This window comes from Antechinus flavipes, chromosome 6 (assembly GCF_016432865.1).
Source record: "Antechinus flavipes isolate AdamAnt ecotype Samford, QLD, Australia chromosome 6, AdamAnt_v2, whole genome shotgun sequence".
NCBI classification, from domain to species: Eukaryota; Metazoa; Chordata; class Mammalia; order Dasyuromorphia; family Dasyuridae; genus Antechinus; species Antechinus flavipes.
The window spans coordinates 230,043,409-230,067,377 of record NC_067403.1 but is presented as its reverse complement, the minus strand read 5'-3'; the positions used below and the strand labels follow the sequence as shown (position 1 = coordinate 230,067,377).

At 40.1% G+C, this 23,969-nt stretch overlaps 1 protein-coding gene across 1 annotated transcript in view; it reads right to left on the bottom strand.

Annotated features, from left to right (window-relative positions):
• Nucleotides 1-23,969, bottom strand: part of TRIM44 (tripartite motif containing 44) — a 175,736-nt gene that overhangs the window by 2,990 nt on the left and 148,777 nt on the right. Inside the window, exon 5 of the mRNA XM_051967712.1 lies at nucleotides 11,243-11,378. Coding sequence (XP_051823672.1) covers nucleotides 11,288-11,378 — 91 coding nt within the window. The 3' untranslated portion in view covers nucleotides 11,243-11,287. The remainder of the gene's footprint in view (nucleotides 1-11,242; nucleotides 11,379-23,969) is intronic.

Below are 23,969 nucleotides of genomic sequence, written 5' to 3'. Positions count from 1 at the left end.
AGGAGTGCAGGAAAGCAAGAATAAAGAATCCCCTCCTCCAACCCTCCTCTCTTTGTCATCCTAGAGTGGTCTGGCCTCAGTGGAATCTGAAGCCATTCTGCTCCTTAATAATAATGGCAGATAAGGGACAAATGGCCTCTTTAGTGTTTCATGGACATTTTCCACTTGAAACTGGGTCAAGATTCCAATTCATTTCACTTGGGCCCCTGAGTAACCGTTGGGGAAGGATTTTCAAATCATTACTGTTTGAATGCTGGGTTGTCAGAGAAACTCTGGGATTGTAGGATTTGGGAGCTGAGAGGGATTTTAGAGATGACAAACTGTCAGAATTGGGAGGAACTTCAGGGAATGACTAGTCCAATGCACTCCTGAAAAAGAATCCCCAATATATCACAGGCCCAACAAGTGGTCATTGGTCACCAATGAGTCCCCTGCCTCCATAACAACTACCTCCCAAGGCAGCCATCTTATTCTGGGACAATTCTAATGGTTGGCAAGTTTTCTCAACATCATCTCTACATGAGCCTCTTTCTAACTTTTACCCCACAGTTCTAAGGTTAAATTCTATTCAGCGTAGCTGCTCTTTGAATATCTGAAGGCACCTTTGTGAACCCCTAAGTTCCAGAAGGTAGGACCCTGAATAGTGGGGGACAGATGTGAAAAAGCCAGGGAATCCCCCCAAACTAGTAACAACCAAAGCTATTTGTCTTTGCATTCAAGGTGTTTGGCCCAGAGTAGGTACAATTAATGCTTTATGAGGGGAACTTAATCCATATGAGAAATGGGCTGTCTCAGTTGGTCACAGGTTGCCTCCTTCCTGAGGCCTTTGAACAAAGACAGGGCGAGTGTTAGTAGGTTATACTTGGTGGTCCCCATCACAGAGACTTTAAATATGCACCCCCCAGGTTTTTCCCTCACATGCTTATCAGCACCTCTGAGTGACTGGATATTTACCAGTCCAGAAGTCCCAGAAGCAATCTCAAGGACCTTAAATGATCAATGTTTCAGGAGTTATCCATCTCTATTTGGATTTCTTGTGAAGGGACTATCAAGAATGGGGATGGAATCATAAAATTCACATCATCTTCCTCATCATAATGGGTGCAATGGATAGAGCGCCTGTCCTGGAGTTAGGAAAACCTGAATTCAAATCCAGCCTCAGACACTGTGTGACCCTGGGCAAGTCACTTCACCCTGTTTGCCTCAGTTTCCTCATGCATCAAATGAGCTGGAGAAGGAAATAGCAAACCATTCCAGTATCTTTGCCAAGAAAACCTCAAATAGGGTGACAAAAACTTGGACACAGCTAAAAACATAATTGAACAAATAATAATAATAATAATTAGCATTAACATCACACTTTAAGGTTTCTCATTTAATCCTCACAACATCCCTGTAAGACAAGTATTATTATTATCCCCATTTTACAGGAAACTGAGGAGGCAGCATTTAAGTGACTTGGCCAGGGTCAAAGAGCTAGTAAAAGTCTCTGAAAGAGATCTGATCTGGGACTTCCCCAACTCCATCGGACTCAGGGACTATCTAGTGCAACCTGTGCTACATGAAGAATTTCTAAAACATCTAGCCTTCACTTTAAGACTCCGAGTGATGGGAAGCTCACTATTTCTGTAATAGAAGGAACGATAAAAAGCAAGGAAGTACCAGACAGCACTGGATGAATTGTTCTTTTACATTTGCTCTCCTCTCCTTCTCGGGACCAAAATGCTTTCTTTTTCTCTCTTAGCCTCCCCAGACCAGACCTGAGGTTGGGGGTGATCCCTTTAAATGGGTGATGTGCTTGTGATCTCCAATAATGGGCATAAAGGGAAAGTTTCAACTAATGAACCTGGATCCTCTTCAGCCTAGGGATTCCTGTCGCCCAGGACTCACCCACCATACAAATGAGGAACTCTCCCATTATTCCCTGAAATAAATCAGAGCAGCCACTCTGACCCTGTTATTCTCCAAGGTAATTTCTCGTCCTTGAACAGAGATGGGGATTTGAGTAGAATCGGGGCAGAAGCAGTTTCCTTGTACGCACCTTTTATTACTAGCAACACGACATTGCCAGGAAATCCTTGAGCAAATACTGAATAGTACAAAGTGCTGCAAAAGCATTAGAGTTTTCCTTGCAAGGGAAATGGGGTTTTACAGGTGAATTATTATTTTTTTTAATATCCTAATGCCTAAGTTCTTTAATAAAGAAAAAATCAATCTACCTACATTTATCAATGTTTGAGACACTGTGCTAGGTGATAGGGATTAAAAAAATAAAATGGGTAACTAATAATAATGACGAGAAAAATAAGAATTAGCTTTATGGCACATCTTATTTGATCCTCATAACAACCTGGGGAGGTAGGTATTATTATCATCCCCATTTTACAGATGAAGAAACTGAGGCAGACAGTGATTAAGTAAGATGTTCAAGATCACAGAGCCTAGAGTCTGAGGCTGCCTTTGAACTCAGGTTTTCCTGAATCCAGATCCAGCGCTGTGTCCATGTGATCACCTACTCTTTGCAGACTTTAGCTTTTTTTCATTTACCCAGATTCTGGGCCGCAAATCTAGATTTCTGACCTCTTTCTTTGACTCCATGAGTCACTTCTGCACTGTACCCCTCACAATGCTATTCTTAAACTGGGTAATGGTTTGATTTTGTATCTACCCTCCATCATCCACCCTTGCCGCCATCTTCTGTTCATGTCATTTAAATTTAAGTTGATCTGGTGAGTTCCCCACATCATGATCAAACTCTTTAGACAACTTCCCCTTTTCTTCTTCATCTGACTTATTCATATGTGCATATTCAGAATTTCATTCTTGAACTCTTCCCATCCCTTCTGGCCTCTTTCCCTACATAGTTTTTGCTCATCATTTCCTGTCTATTCTTCCCCTGAACCCTCTGAAACCAGTTCTCCCCAAATCTTGGGCGTCTGCATTTCAAAGTAAATTTTCAGTTTTTGTTTCCTCTGTCAAAAATTCTAATATGGAATAGTCACTTCTCCTCTATGTTCTCATTATAGCCATTTCCAACAACTAATTCTTCCCCCTGAGTGAGAATCAGGTCTAGAATAAAATTTCTCCTTGTTTTCTCTTACCTTCTGAAGCATGAGATTATCACTAAAGCAAATAGAAAGAATGCTGTACTTGGACTCAGAGGATCTGGAAATGAACTCTGCTGATTATTTCCTGTGTGACTTTGGACTGGCCACATCCCTGTCCAGTCATTTGGTCTCGATCTATGCTGCTATGCAATGATTAGCTATTCTCCTTTTGACAAATAGATATTTAGGTCTTAGATGTAGGGGAGGGGACCATAGAGGTCAGACCCACACTCCTTATTTTATGAATGAAGAAATAGAGACTAAGAGACAATAAGTGATTGGCCCAGGGTCACACAATTAAGTGTCTGAGGCAAGGTTTGAACTCAGATCATCCTAACTCCAGGCCCAGCACTCTATCTATTGCATCATCTAATTGTCCACTTAATCAGAATTTAGAACAAAGGATTGAGGTAGAGACTTAAATTGGCTTTACTTTTGTTTTTGAATCTTCCCAATTTCCTTCCTTGGCTCAACTTCATCTGCATGGGAGAACCAAGGGGGAAGTGAGGAGTCAGAGAAAAAACAGTGGGAAGAGAGCCAGAGTTAGCAAGAGAGAGAGAGACAGAGAGAAATAGAGATAGACAGAGACAAAGAGATAAAGCGAGATAGAGACAGAGACAGACAGAGGCAGAAAAGAGACAGAGAAGAGAGACAGAGAGAGACAGACAGAAAAAGAGACAGAAATAGAGTTAGAGAGACAGAGACAGAAAGACAGAAAGGCAGAGACAGAGACACACAGAGAAAGACAGAGAAGGGATGCGATGGAACAAAGGATGTTCTCTATATGTGTGCCTTGACCACAAGCACCTCCTCTATAAATATTTTTCCATTCACATTAGGGTTGTCCACTCTTCCAACTAATAATATTTGTATTTGTGGGACAGTGTGCCCCGAGTTTTTGTGAGAAATGTCCTATGTCCTACTTTTCACACTGACAATAAAAGGTAAACACACTACTGGGGGCTCACGAACTATGATTTTCAGTGGATATAAATGCTGAGTCAGTTATGGGGTAATTTTTCTTGTAGCACCCATGTGTAATGGGGTTGCCTCCAATTGCTACATTAAAACATTTTAGATAAGAAAATGAAGTTGAGAGAGAGGAAATGTATTATCACTATTTTACAGATGAGGGGACGCATTTTTAGAAAGATATACCCTGACAGAGGAGGAGAATTCAGCTGTCCAGCTAGTAGGGCTAGAGCCAGGCTTCCAAGACTGATCTCAATTGTCTTCCTGTGCAGAGCTTTTTCTGATAGTGAAGGAGGGTTAGAGTAGATGATGTGGAAGGTCCTTCTCCACTCTAACACCCCGTGGGCATCTCTTCCCTAAAAAAACTTGAGTCAGAACTTGGATGATGTTATAGGTCACTCAGCACTCAGCTGGGCCAACAGTAAATCGAGCAGAAAAAGCTTCCTTTATCTTCACCCTGAAGGTCACTATCCTTGGAGCTTAGGAAGGCCTTTCTCAGCTTCAGCCTGGCTGGGCTTTGAGGTCAAAAATCTCCTCTCTTGAAAGAGGGGGGAGGAAAGGGAGAAATAAGAATGTCTTGCCCCTGGCTATGAACCAGAAATTTTCATTTCATAAAGAACTATCTATCTCTATAGAAAAATCAGTGCTCTTTTGCACCCAATTGGGAAAGAGTTTAGGGAAAATGTCACGGGGAGCAGATTTCCAGCTCTTTGGCCAAAGGGAAGGAAGGCTGGAAATGAGGTCCATAAATTAAGCCAAGTCTGTCCTAGGCCCCAGAGAACTAATGCTGTGATGCTCACTAGACCATGCAGGGAAAGCCAGTCTTTAGTCCTGAACTCCCCTTCTCTGGCCCATCCCCCAGAGGGCCTGCCCAAGCAAACTGCACTACAGCATCCAAAAGTATGTTGGGAAGGCCTGGATCCTGGAAAAAAAATCATTAAGAAATGAACCACATTTTTTGGTGGCATCTGTCCCAAAAGGAACAGAGTATCTTTTGTAAAAGTTTCCCACCAGGGGGTTGGCTAAGCTTGAACCGGGGCCCTGTCCTCCCACTTGGAATTAAACCCTCATCAAGACATGATTGTTCTGGTTTCATCTGTACTACACCAAGTGGGGGAGGAAACTCTGGTCCTGAATATGTACGGCCCACGGAGCCTCATGGGGCCCTCCTCTGCCCAAGCTTTGGGTTCATTTCTTTAGGATATTTAACTAAGTTATAGAACCATGAAATGTGACCTTAGAACATGAACATCATCACTAGAAGGGATCTTAGAATACGGAGCATGGAACGTGAGAACTGGACGAGACCTTACGAAGCAGAAGATAGAATGTTGGAGCTGGAAGGGATTTTAGAACATGTTAGAGTTGGAAGGGACCTTAGAACCCAATGTGGAAGGGAGAGAGAACATAAAATATTAGTGCTGGAAAAACCCTTAGAATGAAGAAGATCAGAACACTGGAAAGGACCTTTCATTGCATAAAGGTAGAAAACTAAGTTGCAGATGCTATAATGAGGTCTTTTATTTCTATATCCCTTAAGAGACTTGGACCCTGTCTCATGGTTTCTTGGACTATTCCCAGAGGTACAGTTTATTTTGATGCATAGAATCAGACTTAAGTGGAAAGAACCTTTAGAGAACTTTTAATCCAAATTTGCCCTAGGAATAGGGAACATACTACTTCATGGGCAGTCTCTTATATAATAAGAGAGCCCTAATTGTAACTCAGGCCTGCCTCATATTGAGGCAAAATCCATCTCCCTCTGGGGCTACAAATAATTAATTTCGGTTCTCTTGTACATGAAAGCAGTGCAAATATTGGAAGACAGCAATGACGGCCCCCCTTCTCTTGGTCTGGGGACTTCTCTCATTACAGCTCCCAGACTGAGCTAAATTTCCCCTGCTCTTCTAGGCCAACAGATATTTGAACTCATTTAAGCTTTATTCTCCCCTTCCATGCTCCCCCAATCCTGCCCCAAGGAATAGATAATCATTTGTTTTGGGGAGTTTCATTTCATGTCTGGGCTGGACTCGATGGCCCCGGAGGTCTCTTCCGACTCTCAAATCCTCTGATTTTTATCAATGATTTTCATTTCTTTCTCCATTTTGTGGCTGCTCTCAAGAGTCCTTTCTAATTACCCCTGGTTTTTTGTCACAATATGCTCGATGGTGAGTTAGAAATTCCGAGAGTCTAGTTATGAGTGATTTGGATAGAGACATCATGGCAGCATCTGCCATGGGGATGAGCTTTGCCGGAATTCAAAGGTCTCTTGGGGAGAAGGGTGTGGATAATAATGGAGGAGAGGGACCAGCAATCCATTAGTCCACCAGCATTTAAGAAATTCCTGCTAAGTGCCAGGCACAGTGCTAAGTGTTTGGGGACACAGAGAAAGGCAAAAACTGTATCTGCCCTCAAGGAAGGAGTCTTGGGGAGAGACAACATGGACTTACAGATACAAGTACATACAATATACATACAGAGAACATGGAAGGTGCCCTCAGAAGGGAAGGTACTAGCAGCTGGGAGGAAGGCTTCCTGAGCAAGGTATCCTCAGTATGTTCCCCTCCATCTGATCTGGACAAATGTAAACATCTTTTCAACCAGAATATTAACCCTAGGAGTCAAAGATTGGATCTTAGAAATCACAGGTATCTAACCTACTGTCCAGAACTGTGTTTTGCACACAGGAGGTATTAAATAACTATGTCTTTGAACAAATGAAATGAAAATAGGAATTATTTCATTCTCTTTTACTTGTATCCCCAACACTTAACACAGTACCTGACACTCAGGAAATGCTTATTTGGATAGTTGAACCCTAGAAAAATCTTGTTTCCATAACATATCTCAGGAAATCATTAGATTTTGGTTCAAATACTGCCTGTAATTTTGAGATATGGAGGTGGAAGGGACTTCAGTGTTCAATCATTTGTGTGGGAAAAAAAAGATCTGGAGGGTTTAGAAGACCATAAGCTCCAATTTAAAATTAATAGCATAGTATGGCAGTCAAGAACCCTAAGGTTATTTTGTAATGCATTAAGGAAAGCATGGTGTAAAAGAATGAGGTGCTCTAGCCCCCTGTTCATAGCTGGAATCCTATGTTCTTTTATTATGTTTTTTTAAGAGGCAATTGGGGTAAAGTGGCTTGTCCAAAATCACATAGCTGGTAAATGTCTGAGAGAAGATTTGAACTCAGGTTCTCTGACTCCAGAGCCGGTGCTCTATCCACTGTACCATCTAACCTTTCATATTCATTAGTCATCCATAAGCTTAAAAGGCTCCAGTGGAAGAAAACCAGGGTAGAGAAAGGTCTCAAGTTCATGCCATATAAGGGAGTGTTTGAAGGGGATGAGGACATTTAGTCTAGAGAAGACTCAGGCTATGGCAGAGGTCCTTAAACATTTAGAAAGCCATCAATTTGTTTTGCATGACTACGAGTATTTGTGACAAGGGTCCTGTTCTTCTTTTTCTTTTCAGTGGTGGGGGGGGGGGGAGGAAAGAGAAAATGAATATTCATTAATAAAGAAAAATTAAAATTTCATAAAAAATGTTTACACTTCTGTTGGGCCCCAGGGGACAGAACCAAGAGCAAGGAATGGAAGGTGGGAAGAAGCAAATGTAGCTTTGATTTTAGGAGAAATTTTCTTGCAATTCGAACAATCAAATCAAAATGCACTGATTTACTATTAGGCTCTTTGAAAGCAGGGATTGGGAGGATTTTGTGGTATCTTTTGTAGTATTCCCCAAATAGTATATTCTCTCTCTCTCTCTCTCTCTCTCTCTCTCTCTCTCTCTCTCTCTCTCTCTCTCTCTCTCTCTCTCTCTCTCTCTCTCTCTCTCTCTCCCCCTTCCCCTTTTCTTCCTCTCTGACTCTCTTTCTCATCCTCTCTTTTTCTCTCTATCTCCCTGTCTCTTTCTGTCTCTCTTTGTCTCTGTCTCTCTCTCTGTCTCTCTCTCTCTCTTTCTCACACACATGTATACACACACATTTTCTGCATCTCTGTCTCTCTATTTTTCCTCAGTTCAAAGAAATGCCAATTTTGATCATTGAAACCTTACAAGATATCTTGGGGTTCACATGGGTATATTTCTTTCTTAAGCACTGTGCCTTAAACCCAAATCACTGGCTTTCACTGATTGGCTAAATATAGATCCCAGGCCAAGTCCATCTTGATCTTCAGAGAGAATGTAAATAGCAATTGCTTCTATTTTGACCAGAAATCTTAAGCATCTTCTTCTTCCAGACCGATAAAACTAGATAACTAGATAAAATTGTTTCATTTCTTACCTAGATTTAATTCATAAAAGGGCATTGCTTCAGTCAAATTGAAATTTGTTGAAGACCTTGGTTTAAAAAGACCAAGATTTCCTTCTATATCTAGAGCCATCTTTAGTCATCCTAAATCTATATCTGGCTACTAGCCCCAGATGCCTCTGGAGGGAAAAGCGAGGCAGGTGACCTTGCCCGGCCCTTCCTTACTGAAATCCAGTTCCCTCACATATCATGGCATCCCCACCCCAATGTCATGGTCCTCTTTGAGAATGAAGGACCATAATAGTGAGTTAAGTGGGTGTTGGATCACACGATCTCTGGCAATCCTTCTAACTCCGAAACCTTTGACCCTTTGCTGTGCATCTTGTCTATACCAAGTAATTTTGCTTTTGCTTGTCTGATTTCAAAGCACTTATTGAATTCTAATTTGTATTCTAGCCATCTGCTTGCGTGTCCAGTCACTTACTCTTTCTACACTGTGAGCTCTAGGAAAACAGAAAATATGCTTCATTTATGCTTGTATCCCTTATGCCTAAGAGCTTATAAAATAGCATTGAATAAACAAAGAAATATGTGAAGTCTTTCATTCTGCTTAACATGGTTTAATAAAGAAAGTCCTGGATTTGAGTTCAACTTGTACAACAAACAGATAGAGACAGAGAGAATGAGAGAGAAGGGGGCAAAGAGAAACAAAGAAACAAAGGGATAGACAGAGAAACAGAGAGGATGTGTGGCTCTGGGCAAGTTATCTATTAAATGAGGATAATAATAATAGTGCCTGCCACACAAGGTGTTTCAAGAATCAAATGAGATGACATATAAAATGGTTGCAAATCTTACAGTGTTTTATAGATGCCAGTTACATTAGTCTTATTTAACCAAGGAACAGTACTTAAGTACTTTGCTCTGCTGATCTCCACTTCTCCAGATCATCAGCTAGAGAAATCAATACTAAGCTCACTTTCAAGTGAGCTCCTTGAGGGCAGGGAATGGGTTTTATTTTAAATCATGTGTCCCTTTTCCCACCAGGTACAATGAACTGTATACAAAAGGCATTTAATAAATGCTTATGGATTGACTGATGAGGAGTGTCACCGCATCTGAAGATTACCCTCAGAGTGACCAATGACTTTTGGCAGCTGACAAAAAGGCTCTCACTTAATTGTATGGCAATTCCCTTAAGTTTGAGTGTGAATTAGGGCAGTGGTGGGTGGGGAGTGAGGAGAGTGGACAGAAGACAGGGTTTGGAGTCATCGCACCTAAATTCAAATCCTGACCAGTCCCTCTCAATGGGCTTTGATGTAATAGTTCAGTAAGGTAGACCTGACAAATCGTCAACCATCATTTGCTTAAAGATTTCAATGAAGGGGGACTTAACTGCTGCCAACCCATTTCTCTTTGGGATTGTTCTAATTATGAGAAAGTTTATCCTGAAATCCAAGCTGAATTTGCCACTTTAAATTGAGAAGAATTTCCTCCTAAATGGGAAGAACATTGCCCATCCAAAAGCACGTGTTCAAACGTGCTCTGTGGACTAGTTATATATCTTCTCTGGGCCTTTTCCCATTTATTTTGTATGTTTTTAAATATACTTCTAGATAAGCTGTCATTTCCCGTGACAGAATTTAAGCTCCTTGAGGGCAGGAAATGTTTCATTTTTATCTTTCTATTCCCTTAGCCCATAGTAGATGCTTACTTATTACCAGTTGGTTGACATAGATTGGTCTAAATTAGCTTTACGATCTCTTTTAGCTCTTCATCTTAGGATCCTAGGATGAACAAAAGCTTAATTAGCTAGGGCCTCATTCCTATGCATATTTGCTGCAAGGGCCTTGGCTTTCTTTTTCTTTTCAATGGGGGTGATGGGAGGGAGAAAAAATTCTTGTTAATTAAAAAAAGAATTAAAAGTTTTATTTAAAATGGTAGCAAGGGACAGAACTAAAAACAGTGACTCAAAAGTATGAAGAGGCAAATCTAGCTTTCATTTTAGGACAGACTTTTAAAATAGGAATAATAAAGGATTATTGCTAAAATTTATATAGTACTTACTATTTGCCAGAGATAGCTTTGATTTTAGGATAAATTTTTAAAATTGTAATAATAGGGGCAGCTGGATAATAATAGGTGCAATCGATAGAGTACCAGCCTTGGAGTCAAAAGGAACTGAGTTCAAATCTGTCTTCAGACACTAAATACTTACTAGCTGTGAGACTTTGGGCCAGTTACATAACCCCAATTGCCCTGCTATCTATCTATTTATCTACTCATATATATATATGTATATATATATATATATATATATATATATATATATATATTATATATATATATACATATATATATATGATTTTGATAACAAATTTATATACTACCAATTATGTACCAGCACTGTGATAATAATAATAATAATAATTAATAATAACATTCTTATAGCATTTACTATATACCAGGAACTGTTCTAAGAGCTTTATAATTATTATCTTTTTTGATCCTAGAGGTAGGTGTTATAATTATCTCCATTTTACTGATGAGGAAACTGAGGCAAACTGATATAAAAGGACTTGCTCAGGACTAGCAGGTCAATCAGCTAGTAAGTATTTGAGATTAGAACTCAGTTTTTCTTGACTCTAAAGCTGGAGCTCTATCCACTATACCACCTTTTAATAATTAGAACAATAGGGATAGTTAGATGGCTCAGTGAATAGAGCAGCAGCCCTGGAATCAGGAGGATCTAAGTTCAAATCTGGTCTCAGACACTTAACACTTATTACTAGCTGTGCAACCCTGGGTAAGTCACTTAACCCCAACTGCCTCTCAAAAACAATCAATCAAACAAAAAACAATTAGAGTAGTGGAATGAATATGTGCAAGTATCTGAGTATGTGAATACCTGACAAGGCTCTCTTCCAGCCACCAAAACAATGGTGTCCACTTTTCAGAAGGGTCCGTTGGCTGATGAAGGATCATCATCGTCATACCTATGAGACCCTCGGTTTGGACCAGGGAAGGCTGGGAAAGGATTAAGTCTGGCAGAGAACAAAGGAAATGACAGTCAATCATAAGACCCAGGATCTAGAACATATCCTAGGGATGTATTTAATTAACATAGTTAATAACCAAAGAACATTCTGTCTCCGCAGGGACTTTTATCTTAGGCGTTGAGAGCCAAAATAATAAGGGCAATAAGCAATAATGATGATGATGGAAGTCATGGTTACAAAATGCTTTACATATATTAGCACGTTTCATGCTCAAAATAACCATGCGAGAATACTTCAGGGATTATCAGTGTCATTTCACAGATGAGAAAACTGAGGAAAAATCATTTACTTATGGCCATACAGTCAGTATCAAAGGCTGGATTTGAATTCAGGCCTTCCTGACTCAAAGTTGGACACTCTCTCCACCATGCTTTTTTGCCTTTTACAGTAAAGTGTCTGCTCCAGTAGTTTGCCCCCTTGCTCGCTCTTTCCCCCACCCCCCACCCCTACCCCCCGAGATGTTGCTAAAGGCCAGTTAATGAAAAAGACGGCCCCGCTTTTGGCCTCCATCGATTCAATATATTTTTGAAAGAGAGTATGACATCTTAATTGGACAAGGGTGCTTCTTTCCTGGTCCCTCTAAGTCCTTGGCTATTAATTAATTCAATATTTAATTAATGCTGTAAAATGATGATTCAACACAAGAGGATAGAGAAGTCAAGGAGGATCAGCAAGAGAGGCACTGATAAGACTGAAAAAAAGCTTTAATATTCTTTAAATTAGGGTCTAAATGTCATTCGCACTCTATGAGAAAGGAACCAGAATAGAATTTTCTTGGCATCAGAACGAGATAGGATGATCTCCAAACTTTCCTGGATGGGCCAGGGAAGAGAACGGTCCGTAACCGAGTCATATCTGCACCTCACTTAGTTGGGGCTAGGTCAACGTTTGAAATAAAAAATGTCAAATGATAAATTTAGAACCTCTAAATATTTTATGGGAGCAGCTATTTAAGCATTTACGAACTTCATTTGTACTCTGTTATCCAATGAGGGGCAGTGGGGTAGAGTGGGCAGAAAATTTGGGTTTTCATCTCATCCCTGACTCTTATTGACTATGCCCAAAGCAACTGATGCTCAGTTTCCTCATCTGTAAAATGGGAATAATACTACCTACTGTTGGTTGGTGTGAAGCTCAAATAAGATATTATACATGTGTGTAGACACATACACACATATTGTATATACATACATATATATATATATATATATATATATATATCTAAAATATATAGTAAGTGCTTACTCTTTATAGAACCCTTTGTTAGGAATTGGGGAAGAGAAGGGAGAGGAAGGAATAAGCATTTATTTAGTGCTTAGTATGTGCCAGGCATTGCATTAAGCACTTGACAAATATTCTCCTTTGATCCCCACAACAAAATCACAAGATAAGAGCTACAAAGGGATACAAAGTTTAGCTATGACACAGTTTCTACTCTATTTGTCTAGAAGAAAGAAATGGGACACAAAGAGGTCAGTTTAAGAAATGATTCTCTAATTTTTTCACCCCTTTCCCCAAACTCAGGGTTTTGTAAACAGCAGGTGCTAACTAAATGTTTGTTAAATGAATGTTATAGAAGTAGGAAACCAAGAGCCAGCTGAGATCATAGGTTAAAGGAGATGGGAGAGCTTCATGAAGAAGAGGAACTGAGCTGGGCTTCGAAGGGTGGCTGGAAATTCACAGGATGAACAAGGACATTCCTACTATAGGGAACACATTTGGAGGAGAATAGTATTTGATTAGCCATAGCTCAGAAGGTATCTTGGAGAATAATCTGAGATGGGAAGGAAAGCAGATTGCAGAGGTCCTTGGATTTCAAGCAAATACATTTTAAACTGTACACAGGAAAAAAAAATAGGGAGCCATGGAGGATTCTGAGCAGAGGAGTGACAGAAGGAAAATGATTCTGGGAAGCAGTTTGAAGGATGCATGGGAGAGTGGAATGGAAAATCAGAGGATATATTAAGAGTTGAGGAAACCGAACTATGAAAGTAGCAGTGAAAGTTGAATAAATGAATGAATGAAAAAGCATATTTTGAGGATTTAATGTTTGCCAAGCACTGTGTAAGAAGAGAGTTTCAAAATAAAAGAAAAATAGCATCTGCCCTCAGGGAGCTTACTTTCTTAATGAAAGAAATAAGAAGACAGGTGAGTGATGGCTAGAATAGAAAGGATTGGTCAGAAGAAGTAGGACCAATGGGATTTAGAAACTGATTAGATAATAAACCTGGGAGAAAGAAAGTTTAAAAAAACCAGCAGGAGCAGCTGGGTAGTTCAGTGGATAGACTACCTTGAGCAATTGACCTTAGAGTGAGGAGGATTTGAGTTCAAATTCAGACTATTACTATCTGTGTGACTCTGAGCAAGTCCCTTAACCACGATTGCCTCCCAAAACAAAACAACAACAAATCCCCCAGCATGCTCTCTAAGGAAAATAGGGCTGTCACAGACAAAAATCCTGAAATGTAAACAGAGGAAGGTTTTTTTGGGGGGAGGGTGATTAGCTTGGTTTTAGGCATATGAGTTTGAGGTGACGATGTCCTGAAGGATGAGGATGTCGGTGTGGAGTTTAAAGGAGAGTTTAAAATGGAGACACAAATTTGGGAGCCAGTGGCCCAAGGGTGATCGCTGAAGGCCATGTAAGTAAATGGAACCATTAAAGGAGAACAAATGAAAAGACAAGACTAGAGGAGCAAAGAGGAAGCTCTCATTATGGGTCAAGTAGATGAGAGTTGATGGAGGAGATACAGGAATATTCAGAGAGGTTTGAGGAAAGTAAGGAAAATGTGACATCTTTAAATCCAAGCTGAGTGAGAGATCAATGAGATCAAGCAGAATGAAGAATAAATAACATATCCAATGGATATGGGGACAGGAGATCACTGTTGACTTTTTCAGGGGGTTGGGGTGGCTAGGAAGGCAGTCCAGTCCACAAGGGGTTGAAGAAGTCAAGGCATGAGGAATAGATGCCCTTCTGTTCAAGTAGTTTCACAATGAATGCGGAAGAGAGAGGATGCTAGCTATAGAGGGCAGAAGTACCAAGAGAAAGCTTTTTTCAGATGGGGGAGACCTAAGCAAGGGAAATGGGAAGAAGACATTAAACAGGAAGAAATGGAAGACTTTTTTAAGACAGAGCAGATAACCACTAGAAAAAGAGTTTATGGGAAGCAGGAGGGAATGAACCTCAGTTTCTATACCTGTGAAATGGATATAGGGATTGTTAGATCAGATCAAAGATTCTTAACCTCATATCATATAATTTGTTTCAGCAGAACTCAAGCAGTCTGGTGGAGCTGTCTTGCTCAAAATATTTTTAAAATAAAATATATAGATTTATAAATGAAACAAATCATATCAAAAGTTATCAAATATGTAAAGATATAAAACATATATGTGTGTGTATAGTGTGGAGGTAGGTAGGTAGATTTCAATGTCCTATATTTCAGGTTAAGAACTCCTGGACAAGGTCATCAGTCAAATCCTCCCAGCTCTACTGCTTTTAAAATTTCACAAATTTTCTTTCATTTCCAAGTGTTTTTTTCCCCCCTGCCTTATATCAATACATGCTCGTCCTCCCCCATTAGTCCAGACAATCACCATAGATCACAGTCAGGGACTTTCTTTCAATTTTAGAATTTCATTGAACCTTAGTCTCCTTCCTAACCTCTGTGGTCCAGCTAAATTGGCTTTCTCTTTCTTCCTTACCAATAACACTCCATCTCCTGTCTCTGTGACTTAGCACTGGCTCTCTCCACTGCCCGCAATGAACCCTCCTCTCCACTGCCCTCAATGAACCCTCACTCCCTTCAAGATTCAACTCAAAGCATCACCTCTTAGGGCTCTTTAACTTGGGGTTCTGGGAATTTTTTTTCAAAATATTGAAAACAAGTATATTTCAATTTAATTGGTTTCCTTAGTAATCCTATGAATTGATTAATTTAATAATTGAGGAGTTCACTAGACTGTCTAAAAAGTACCTGATACTAAAAAGTCTAAAATAATTCTTGTCCTACATGAAGATTTTCCTACCCCCCACTCCAAGTTCCCTCCATATAGCTTGGATTTGTTCCCTTTATATTTATTCTATATTTACTTATACATTCCTTCATTAGCATATATACTCTTTGAGATAAAGTATTATTTATTTTATTATTTGTCTATGCAGTACCATCATTTAACATAATGTCTGGGAGTTAGGAGTTTAATAACTGTTTGTTAATTTAGTGATCCATTGGTTTAACACCTCTCTCCAAGCCATAGAGTTTCAAGAAGTTTGACGACTGTCTTTGTACCCATTCGAGTCAAGATTATTGCTGCTGTTTACTCTTCATATGCCCCACCACAATTTCCAAGTCTTTTTATAACTTTCCTTTTCCTTCCCTTATCCCCCCTCTCTCCATGTCCACTCTGGACCAGTAACACTGGCTTCCTTGCTGTTTCTCAAACAAGATACTCTATCTCTTGGCTCCTGGTGTCTTTCTTGGCTGTCTGCCATGACTGGATGCTCTCTTTCCTCCTCTCTATCTTCTGGCATTTTTTAAGTAAATTGCAGCCAAAATTCTACCTCCTACATGAAGATTCTTGATTCCTCCTAGTTCTCTTTGTTGATTATTTCCAATTTTTTCTTGTATATATCTTATTTGCATATTGAATCTTCCCATTAGTCTGTGAGTTCCTCAAGGGCAGAAACTGTCTTTTGCCTCTTTGTATCTCCAACTCTTTGTGTATTCCCTGCAACAGTTTAATAAAAGTTTATTGACTGATTGTTCCCCAGAAGGATCTGTCCCTAGCCTCAGGTCACTTTTCCCCTCTCATCAAGAGGAAAAGGATGATCCCTGTATTGTTGACCTAGATATATTCCATCTACTACCATCTCTTTCCCTTGGGCTAAACGTTCTACAGACCACAAACACTGGGTTTGGAGTAAGAAGGTCAGGGCTTAAATGATGTCTCTCCTTTTTACTATCTGTATGTTCTTGGGTCATTTCTTTTCCTTGGGCCTCAGTTTTCTCAACTGTAAAATGCATGGATTGAATTCAATCCTAAAATCATTGATTTAGAAATCAAAGGAACGTGGGAAGACACTTCATTTAACATCTTCATGATGAGGAAACTGAGACCTGGATAAATGATATGGCCTGCCCTAGATACCACAGGTAGTAGGTCTACTGCAGAACTGGGATGACCTCTGAGGTTCCTTCTCACTTGGAATCCCATGATCCAAGGGTAAGATTTGGAAATGTTCCTAAGGCTACTGTGTATCTCATGCCTCACAACTGTTTCATTTGGAATTCAAGCAAGTCCTGGACCACTCACTGAGCCCATTTCCAACATGGCACCTCATGATCATCCCCCATGCAGAGTATGGCTCACTGGACATCTGTCCTTTTTGCTTCCTTCATCTTCTAGGGTGGGGATCCAAAAGACCGGATGGCTTGCAAGCATGCCCTGTCAGTGACTGACAAAGCAACCTTACTTGAGTGGAAGTAATAGGCCAGATGGATGATATATCAAAGTCCCACCTGGTCCCTGATGTCCTTTTATTAGCTTTCAGTCCTACGCAGTTAGACACAGAATATTACAATTTTTCAAGACTCTTGAGGGATGTGTGTGTGTGTGTGTGTGTGTGTGTGTGTACGTGCCCTGCTTTTATTTCCAGTTGATTTATATGATCACAATTGGTCACAAAGTAGAGCTATAAAAATCTTATAACTCCTTCTCTTCTTTGAAGGGAAAATGGGCATTGTGGATGTGAAACACTGTATGTATTGTTAGGCTTGATTAATGTGTGTTGATTAGTTTGCTTTTTGTCTATCTTTTAAGAGATTCTTTGTTATAAGGGAAGGTTCTTTGGGTCTTGGTAGAAAGGGGAGTTGGTTTTTTCTCAAAAAAAAGTGGGAGAAGGAAGGTGACGTAAAAACAAAAGATATCAATGAGAAATTTTTAAATAGAATAAATTGAATGTGCAAAGTTTATTTTAAAAAATGCAACAGAGAAAATGAATGTGAAAATGAAACTAGGCTTCCTGCTGAGTTTCAAATGAAAATGACAGGAGAAAAGCAAACTTTGCCTTTCCCTTTTTACTTTTGGCCTCCCCAAAGCAGCAGCATTGGGAGAGAGAATCCTTCCCAAGACTCAGTTCCCCCAGCCTCTGGACATAGCTGACCAACACTTTCTGGGTTTTCACAAGTGGGGGAAATTGCTCTGGCTTTTTACTTTCCCCATTTTCAGTAAGTTCAGAAAATCTTCCTCGACCCAGTTTCCTCATCTTGTCTTGGCATGTGAATAATGGAAACTCAATCTCTCTGAAGCCATTTCCCTTCTACAGAAATCACACAGAGAAGATTTAATAAAATGCTGGACTTCAAATTTCCTGTTGCCTCTGCTGTTCTATCTTGGTAGTTAGGAAAGGGGAGGGGGAGAGGGGAGCAGACAATAAATAACCCAGCTTTAGACACTAATCTCTAATCTCAACATGAATGGTGGCCTTATTCAGCACCAGAGAACCAGTTTCAGGAGCTTCAAGTCTCGCTGTGCCCTTGAACGAAAGTCCTACTTACTGCCATCCCATCCTATGCAAAGCACGGAATTCATTAACCCAAACACCATCAAGGGTGTTGCACTGCCTGTGTGGGAGAAGCCTTCCCATAGAGGGTCCCCTCACTGGATCTCCCTTTGGTAGAAATCCCTCCACATTCCCTCTCCAGCATGGTGTGGTGGAAAGAGCTGGATAAAGAGCCAGGGGACCTGGATTCAAATCCTGCCTCTATATGACTCTGGGTACCACTCTGGACAAAACCGCAGAATTAGGAGTTGGAAAAGACTCCAAAAGTCAGCTAGGGCAACTCATACATGAAAGAGATCTCCATTATAATGTAACCTGACAAACGGGATACATAGATCACAGATATAGATCAATATATTTGTATCTATAACCTATGCCCTCTACAGCAGTGAATTGTGTGTGAGAATTTTGGGTCTTTTGTGTACTTATGAACCATAGTTTTGCTGAGGACTCTGATGGTCTTCATATTATAGGATTTTCAAGCTCATCTAATCCTTTTACAAATAAGAAACTGAGGTAGAATGACTTGTCACTTAGTGAATAAGAACACAGTGGGGTATAAAATAAATAAGGACACATTTCTAGCTGTCAGAAAACTTAATCTGGAGTTAGGGTTCAAATTCCAGTTTTTCATGATTCAAACCAATTCCAACTGTTCAGTGATGAAGAGAGAGAGGACTGTGGGAAGTGAGTGTGGTTTATAACATGGCATTTTCATTCTTTTTGTTGTTGTTTGCTTGCATTTTATTTGGCTTCACTTTTTCTCTTTTGCATGATAATTGTATAAATATATATGTATATATTGGATTTAACATACATTTCTACCATGTTTAGCATATATAGGGGAGGGCGTGGGGGAAGGGGGGAAATTGGAACACAGGGTTTTGCAGGGCTAATGTTGAAGAATTGTCCATGCATATTTTGAAAAATAAAAAGCTTTAATAAAAAAATTCAACTCTTCTACTTAATAGACATTTGGAAACAATTTGGAAAGCATCGAAATTCACCAATTCTGTTTCTCAATTTAGAAAAAAAGAAGGTAGACCAGATAGCTCTCCGCTGGGGTCAAATCATCCATGGTCCTGTAAGAACTGATCTGAGATCTGAACTCAGATTCTCAGCTTCCAGGTCTAGTGCTCTTTTGCTCCTGTACCCTACTAATAACTCTGCGGGTGAGCACAAACCATTTATAGCCAAACCATCTCTGCCTGAGAATGACCAACTAGACACCTGCCCGCATCACTGTCACAGGCATGGGTGCTGATGGAAATGAGACAGCTGGGAGCAGCTACTATCCTAAATGAGGACACTTTGTTGGTAATGAGGTTAGCTCAAGCCACTGGTGATACCGACTAGCAGGAAAAATGGCCCGGTTGGCTGGAACCATAACATGTTTCCCCAACAACCAACCATGGAGAAGCAGTGGCAGTTTCATTCTCCCTCCCCCTGTGTTCCCCAAAGAGGACCCTTGCGGAATTCACTCATCTCTATGAGTGGATTTTCTCATCTGGTTTCCCTATAAAACAGCTGCTCACATGGCAGCCTACTGAGTTACATGTCCAGCTGGGAGATGCTCCAATTAGAGATTTTTCTAGGGTCCTAACCTACAAGCCACCCCCCCATTCACTGCCCTGCAAACGCGCTCAAGGGAGGAAAGCTGGGGGGCCAAGCCAGCATTCAGACAAATCAGTTTCCAGGATCCTGAAAACAGGAGAAAACATTTTTATACTCACTTCTCCTGTGGTTAGGGAGAGAGCTGTCACAAGGCCTCTCTTCCCCTAAAATGAGGCTAAAAAGCATTTAATGAGGTGGCTAGGAATTGGGACAGAAGCCAAGTACAAGGCTAGAAGTGGGGTATCTTTGGGGTTACCAAATAAAAGGTTCATGTTTCAGACCCTGTTCTGATCCTTGTGACATTAAGTCATTTAACCTAATGTACAAAATAAATAATAACCCTTCAATAGTTTGTCTTCCAGGATTGGTAGGAAAGGGCAGAGGTTATGATTATTATCATCCAAAGTGGTGATTTTGCTGGTATGGGGGAATGCCCAGTGTGAAAACTCCCTTCACTGATGCAGATGAGTGACACCTACATATCTCTAATATTAAGACATTGCCAGGGCACTGAGAGAGTTAATGGACCTGCCAGGGTCACAAATTGGTACAGAACACAGAAAACACTTGAAATCAGATCTTTCAGGCTCTACTCTATGCTGTCTTTATTGTACTGTTATTTTTTCTTTGATTGGGTCTGGACCTGATATGTAATCAGTTTAGGAGAGCCCTCAAAGGGAAACTCTCTCCCCATTTAGAATGGCAATTGTTCTCCAACTTCATGCCTTAGAGAATTGTTTGGGGCCTGGGAAGTTAAGTTATTCAGGGTCATGCTACCAGGTTTTAACCCCAGATCACAATGACTACAACCAGAGACCAGCTCTCTCTTTGCTAGGTCATGGTGCCTCTCATTGTTAGTATTAAGTATTATTCTTACTACTACTAACATGATGTCAAATCCTTGCTCTTGGAATCACTCAGAAATGGTCCACCTCCATTTTTGTGAAGTCAAGAATTTCTTTATCTGATCATAATCTTCTGTTATTACATTTTCCCAATGCTTGATGACCTCTAGACCTTCCTTACCATTCTTCCGTTCCCCTCAGTTCTTTCCCTGGCTGTCTCTCCTGGTTTGGCTATGTTGTCTCTGCTTCCTTATCTTAATTGTTTAGTGGGTCAGTTAAACTCTCAGTATTTTCTACTCTTAAATCTCTTGCTTCCTTGTCCTGTCAGCCCTAGCCAAAACTCAGTTGGATCACTCGCTCCACTTTTCCATCTTTGCTCCCATTCACATATCACTGAGCAGAAAACCTAAAGCTAACCTGACTGGGTACCCTATGTATTTACATCTTCTAATCTCAATTGGGCCCTCACAGTAGCAAAGCAAGCATTCCACTTCCCAGAAATCAATTTACTCATCATTTACTCACCCACTCTTTAAAGCATCTCTTCTTAAGTTTCCATGACTCCCCTTCCTCTCCCCTCCACTGAGTCTTGCCTTATAATTCATCCTCCAAAGTTGAGTTTGTGGAGAGCTTCCTCTTCTCTCTTCATCTCACATCATGAAGATGCCTTCTCCACTAGGAGAGATGCTCCAGTTCTTTCACCCCTTTCTCATTTGCTGTGCCCAGAACAACTCCTTTACTTGCATACGTCTCACATCATCCTCTATCTTCCAAAACTTCCTACTATCATCCCCGCTCTAATTTTCAATATTCTAATTAATGGCTTGTTCCCTTTTGTCTACAAACATGTCCATGTCTTCCCCATTCTTTAAAAAAATGCACTTGATCCTACTCTCCCATTAGTTATGGTCCCATATCTCTCTCTTCCTTCTCAATCAAAATCCTTGAGAAAGCTAACAATAATGAGTGCCTCTATTTCCTCAGCTCGCTCTCTCTTCTAAACCCTCTGTAATCTGGCTTACAACCTCACTGTTTGGTTGAAATGTTTTTTTCCAGTCAACAATGATCTTTATTACTGGCAAATCTAATGGCCTTTTCTCAATCCCTGTCTTTCTTAATTTCTCTACAGCCTTCAATATGGTCATTCACTCTTACTCCATTGTATCTTCTCTAGGTACTGCTCTCTCATGATTAGCATAGCACTAGCCCAGTGCCTGCAACATAGTAGACATTTAATAAGTATCTATATAATAAGTGTCTATATTATAGACACTATATTAAGGTTTTCTCCCTAGTCTGACCACTCCTTTTTTGATCTTCTTGCTCCTCCTCTTTGCTAAGTCTTCATCCATGTCTCTCTTTTTAAGCAGGGATGCCTTCAGTGTCTCTGATCAAGGATTCTTCCCTTTTTCCTCTTTATTATCTTGCTTTAGGGTCTCATTAGCTCCCATGGGTTCAATTTTCATCTCTATGAACATTATTCCCAGATTCATATATTCATCCTTAGTTTCTCTCTTGATATCCACTTTCTCATTTAGTTATCTCAAACTGGATATCATGTAGGTATCTCCAATCTAAAATGTCCACAACACGACTTATTCCCCCCTAAAAAAACTCTTTCCTTCTCTAAATTTATTATTATTGTTGTTATAACACCCTATGTGTTATCCTTAGCCTCTCACTTGTATTCTCCTCCCCTTAAGGACTCATTGCCAAATCTTATTTTTTCTATCTTCACATCTCATAAACATCTTCTTGTCTTTACTGACACAGATATAACCCATAATACTTCCCCTCATCATCTCATGACTATAATATTGCAGTAGTCTGCTGGTGGATCTCTCTTCACTCTAGTCACTGATCTACTCAGTTGCCAAAGTGATCTTCCTAAAGTTCATGTTTGATTGTCCTACTTGAATAAATGGGTCCCTATGGTCTCTAGGATCAGCTATGAAGTGTTCTGTCTGTCATTAAAATCGCTTCATAACCTAGACCATTACTGGCGAGATTTACATGAACTGATGCTAAGTGAAATGAGCAGAACCAGGAGATCATTATATACTCAACAATGATACTGTATGAGGATGTATTCTGATGGAAGCGGATTTCTTCGATAAAGAGCGCTAATTCAGTTTCAATTGATCAAGGATGGACAGAAACAGCTACACCCAAAGAAAGAACACTGGGAAATGAATATAAACTGCGTGCATTTTTTTTCTTCCCGGGTTATTTATATCTTCTGAATTCAATTCTCCCTGTGCAACAAGAGAACTGTTCGGTTCTGCACACATACATTGTATCTAGGATATACTGTAACCTATTTAACATGTAAAGGACTGCTTGCCATCTGGGGGAGGGGGTGGAGAGAGGGAGGGGAAAAATCGGAACAGAAGTGAGTGCAAAGGATAATGCTGTAAAAAATTATCCTGGCATGGGTTATGTCAATAAAAAGTTATTAAAAAATCAACAAACAAACAAAAAATAACCTAGACCATTTCTACTTTTCCACTTTTCTTATACTTGACTCACTCTCCATATACTCTATGATCCAGCTCTAGGTTTACTTGCTGTTTTTCATCCCTTGATGCTCCATGTCCACTTCTCTACTTCTGCTCTGATTATCTCAAATGCCTGGAATGGTGTCCCTCTTCATCACAGCCTCCTGGATTCCTTAAGACTCACCTTCTTCAGGATGTCTTTCCATCTGCCTTTGACCTTCCCAACTACTAGTGGCTTCCTGCCTGGGTTACCTTTCATTGTATTGTAAATAACTTGTTCATGTGGACTATCTGTATCTGACCTGTCTAAGCTTATATTATATTACATTTGGACACACTGTACCTAAAATCAATAATAATGAGGTTATCTTGGACCTTTTTAAGAAAGAAGGACAACAACCAACTGATCAACCAAACAAATAACTTGTAATATCTCCTCTATCAGAATGTAACGTCAGCTCCTCGAGGGGAGGAGAAATGGTTTGGTCTTGCTTGGTTTCTCCCACCCTTACTAAGAACAATACCTGGCCCATAGTAAGTAATGATAAACATTAGTTGATTGCTTAATTGGTAGTCACCTAGTGCGATCTTGAAGCATCCCGTCTCCATAGTCTGACTCTATATCTGATAAGCCACATGACATTATTATTATTTTACTTGTATTAGTAGTAATAATAAGTACTATTAATGCTAATATTACAACCCACCTCTCAAGGTTATCATAATCAAGGTACTTTGTAAGCCAAAAAGCCCCACAAAGAGCACTGTTATTAAAAATCAAAGGAAGCCATCCTGCTTTATAAAGGTTGGGATGGGGTTGTCCCAAGGGTCCAGGCACCTGGTATATGTGGCGGCTAACAAATGTGAAGATCCAGCCCCTGCAGGCAGGAAGCTGTCACTGAGCAAGTGGGTTTCTAAATGATTTCTCCAAGAACCAGGCACCAGTAGGAGGCATGTGCCTCAATTACTTTAAACCTTCTTTGCTGCTACAAAGGCATGAATCTCATGCAAATTAACTTTTTTTTTAATGGGAAAAATCAGATTTCTTTTTCTT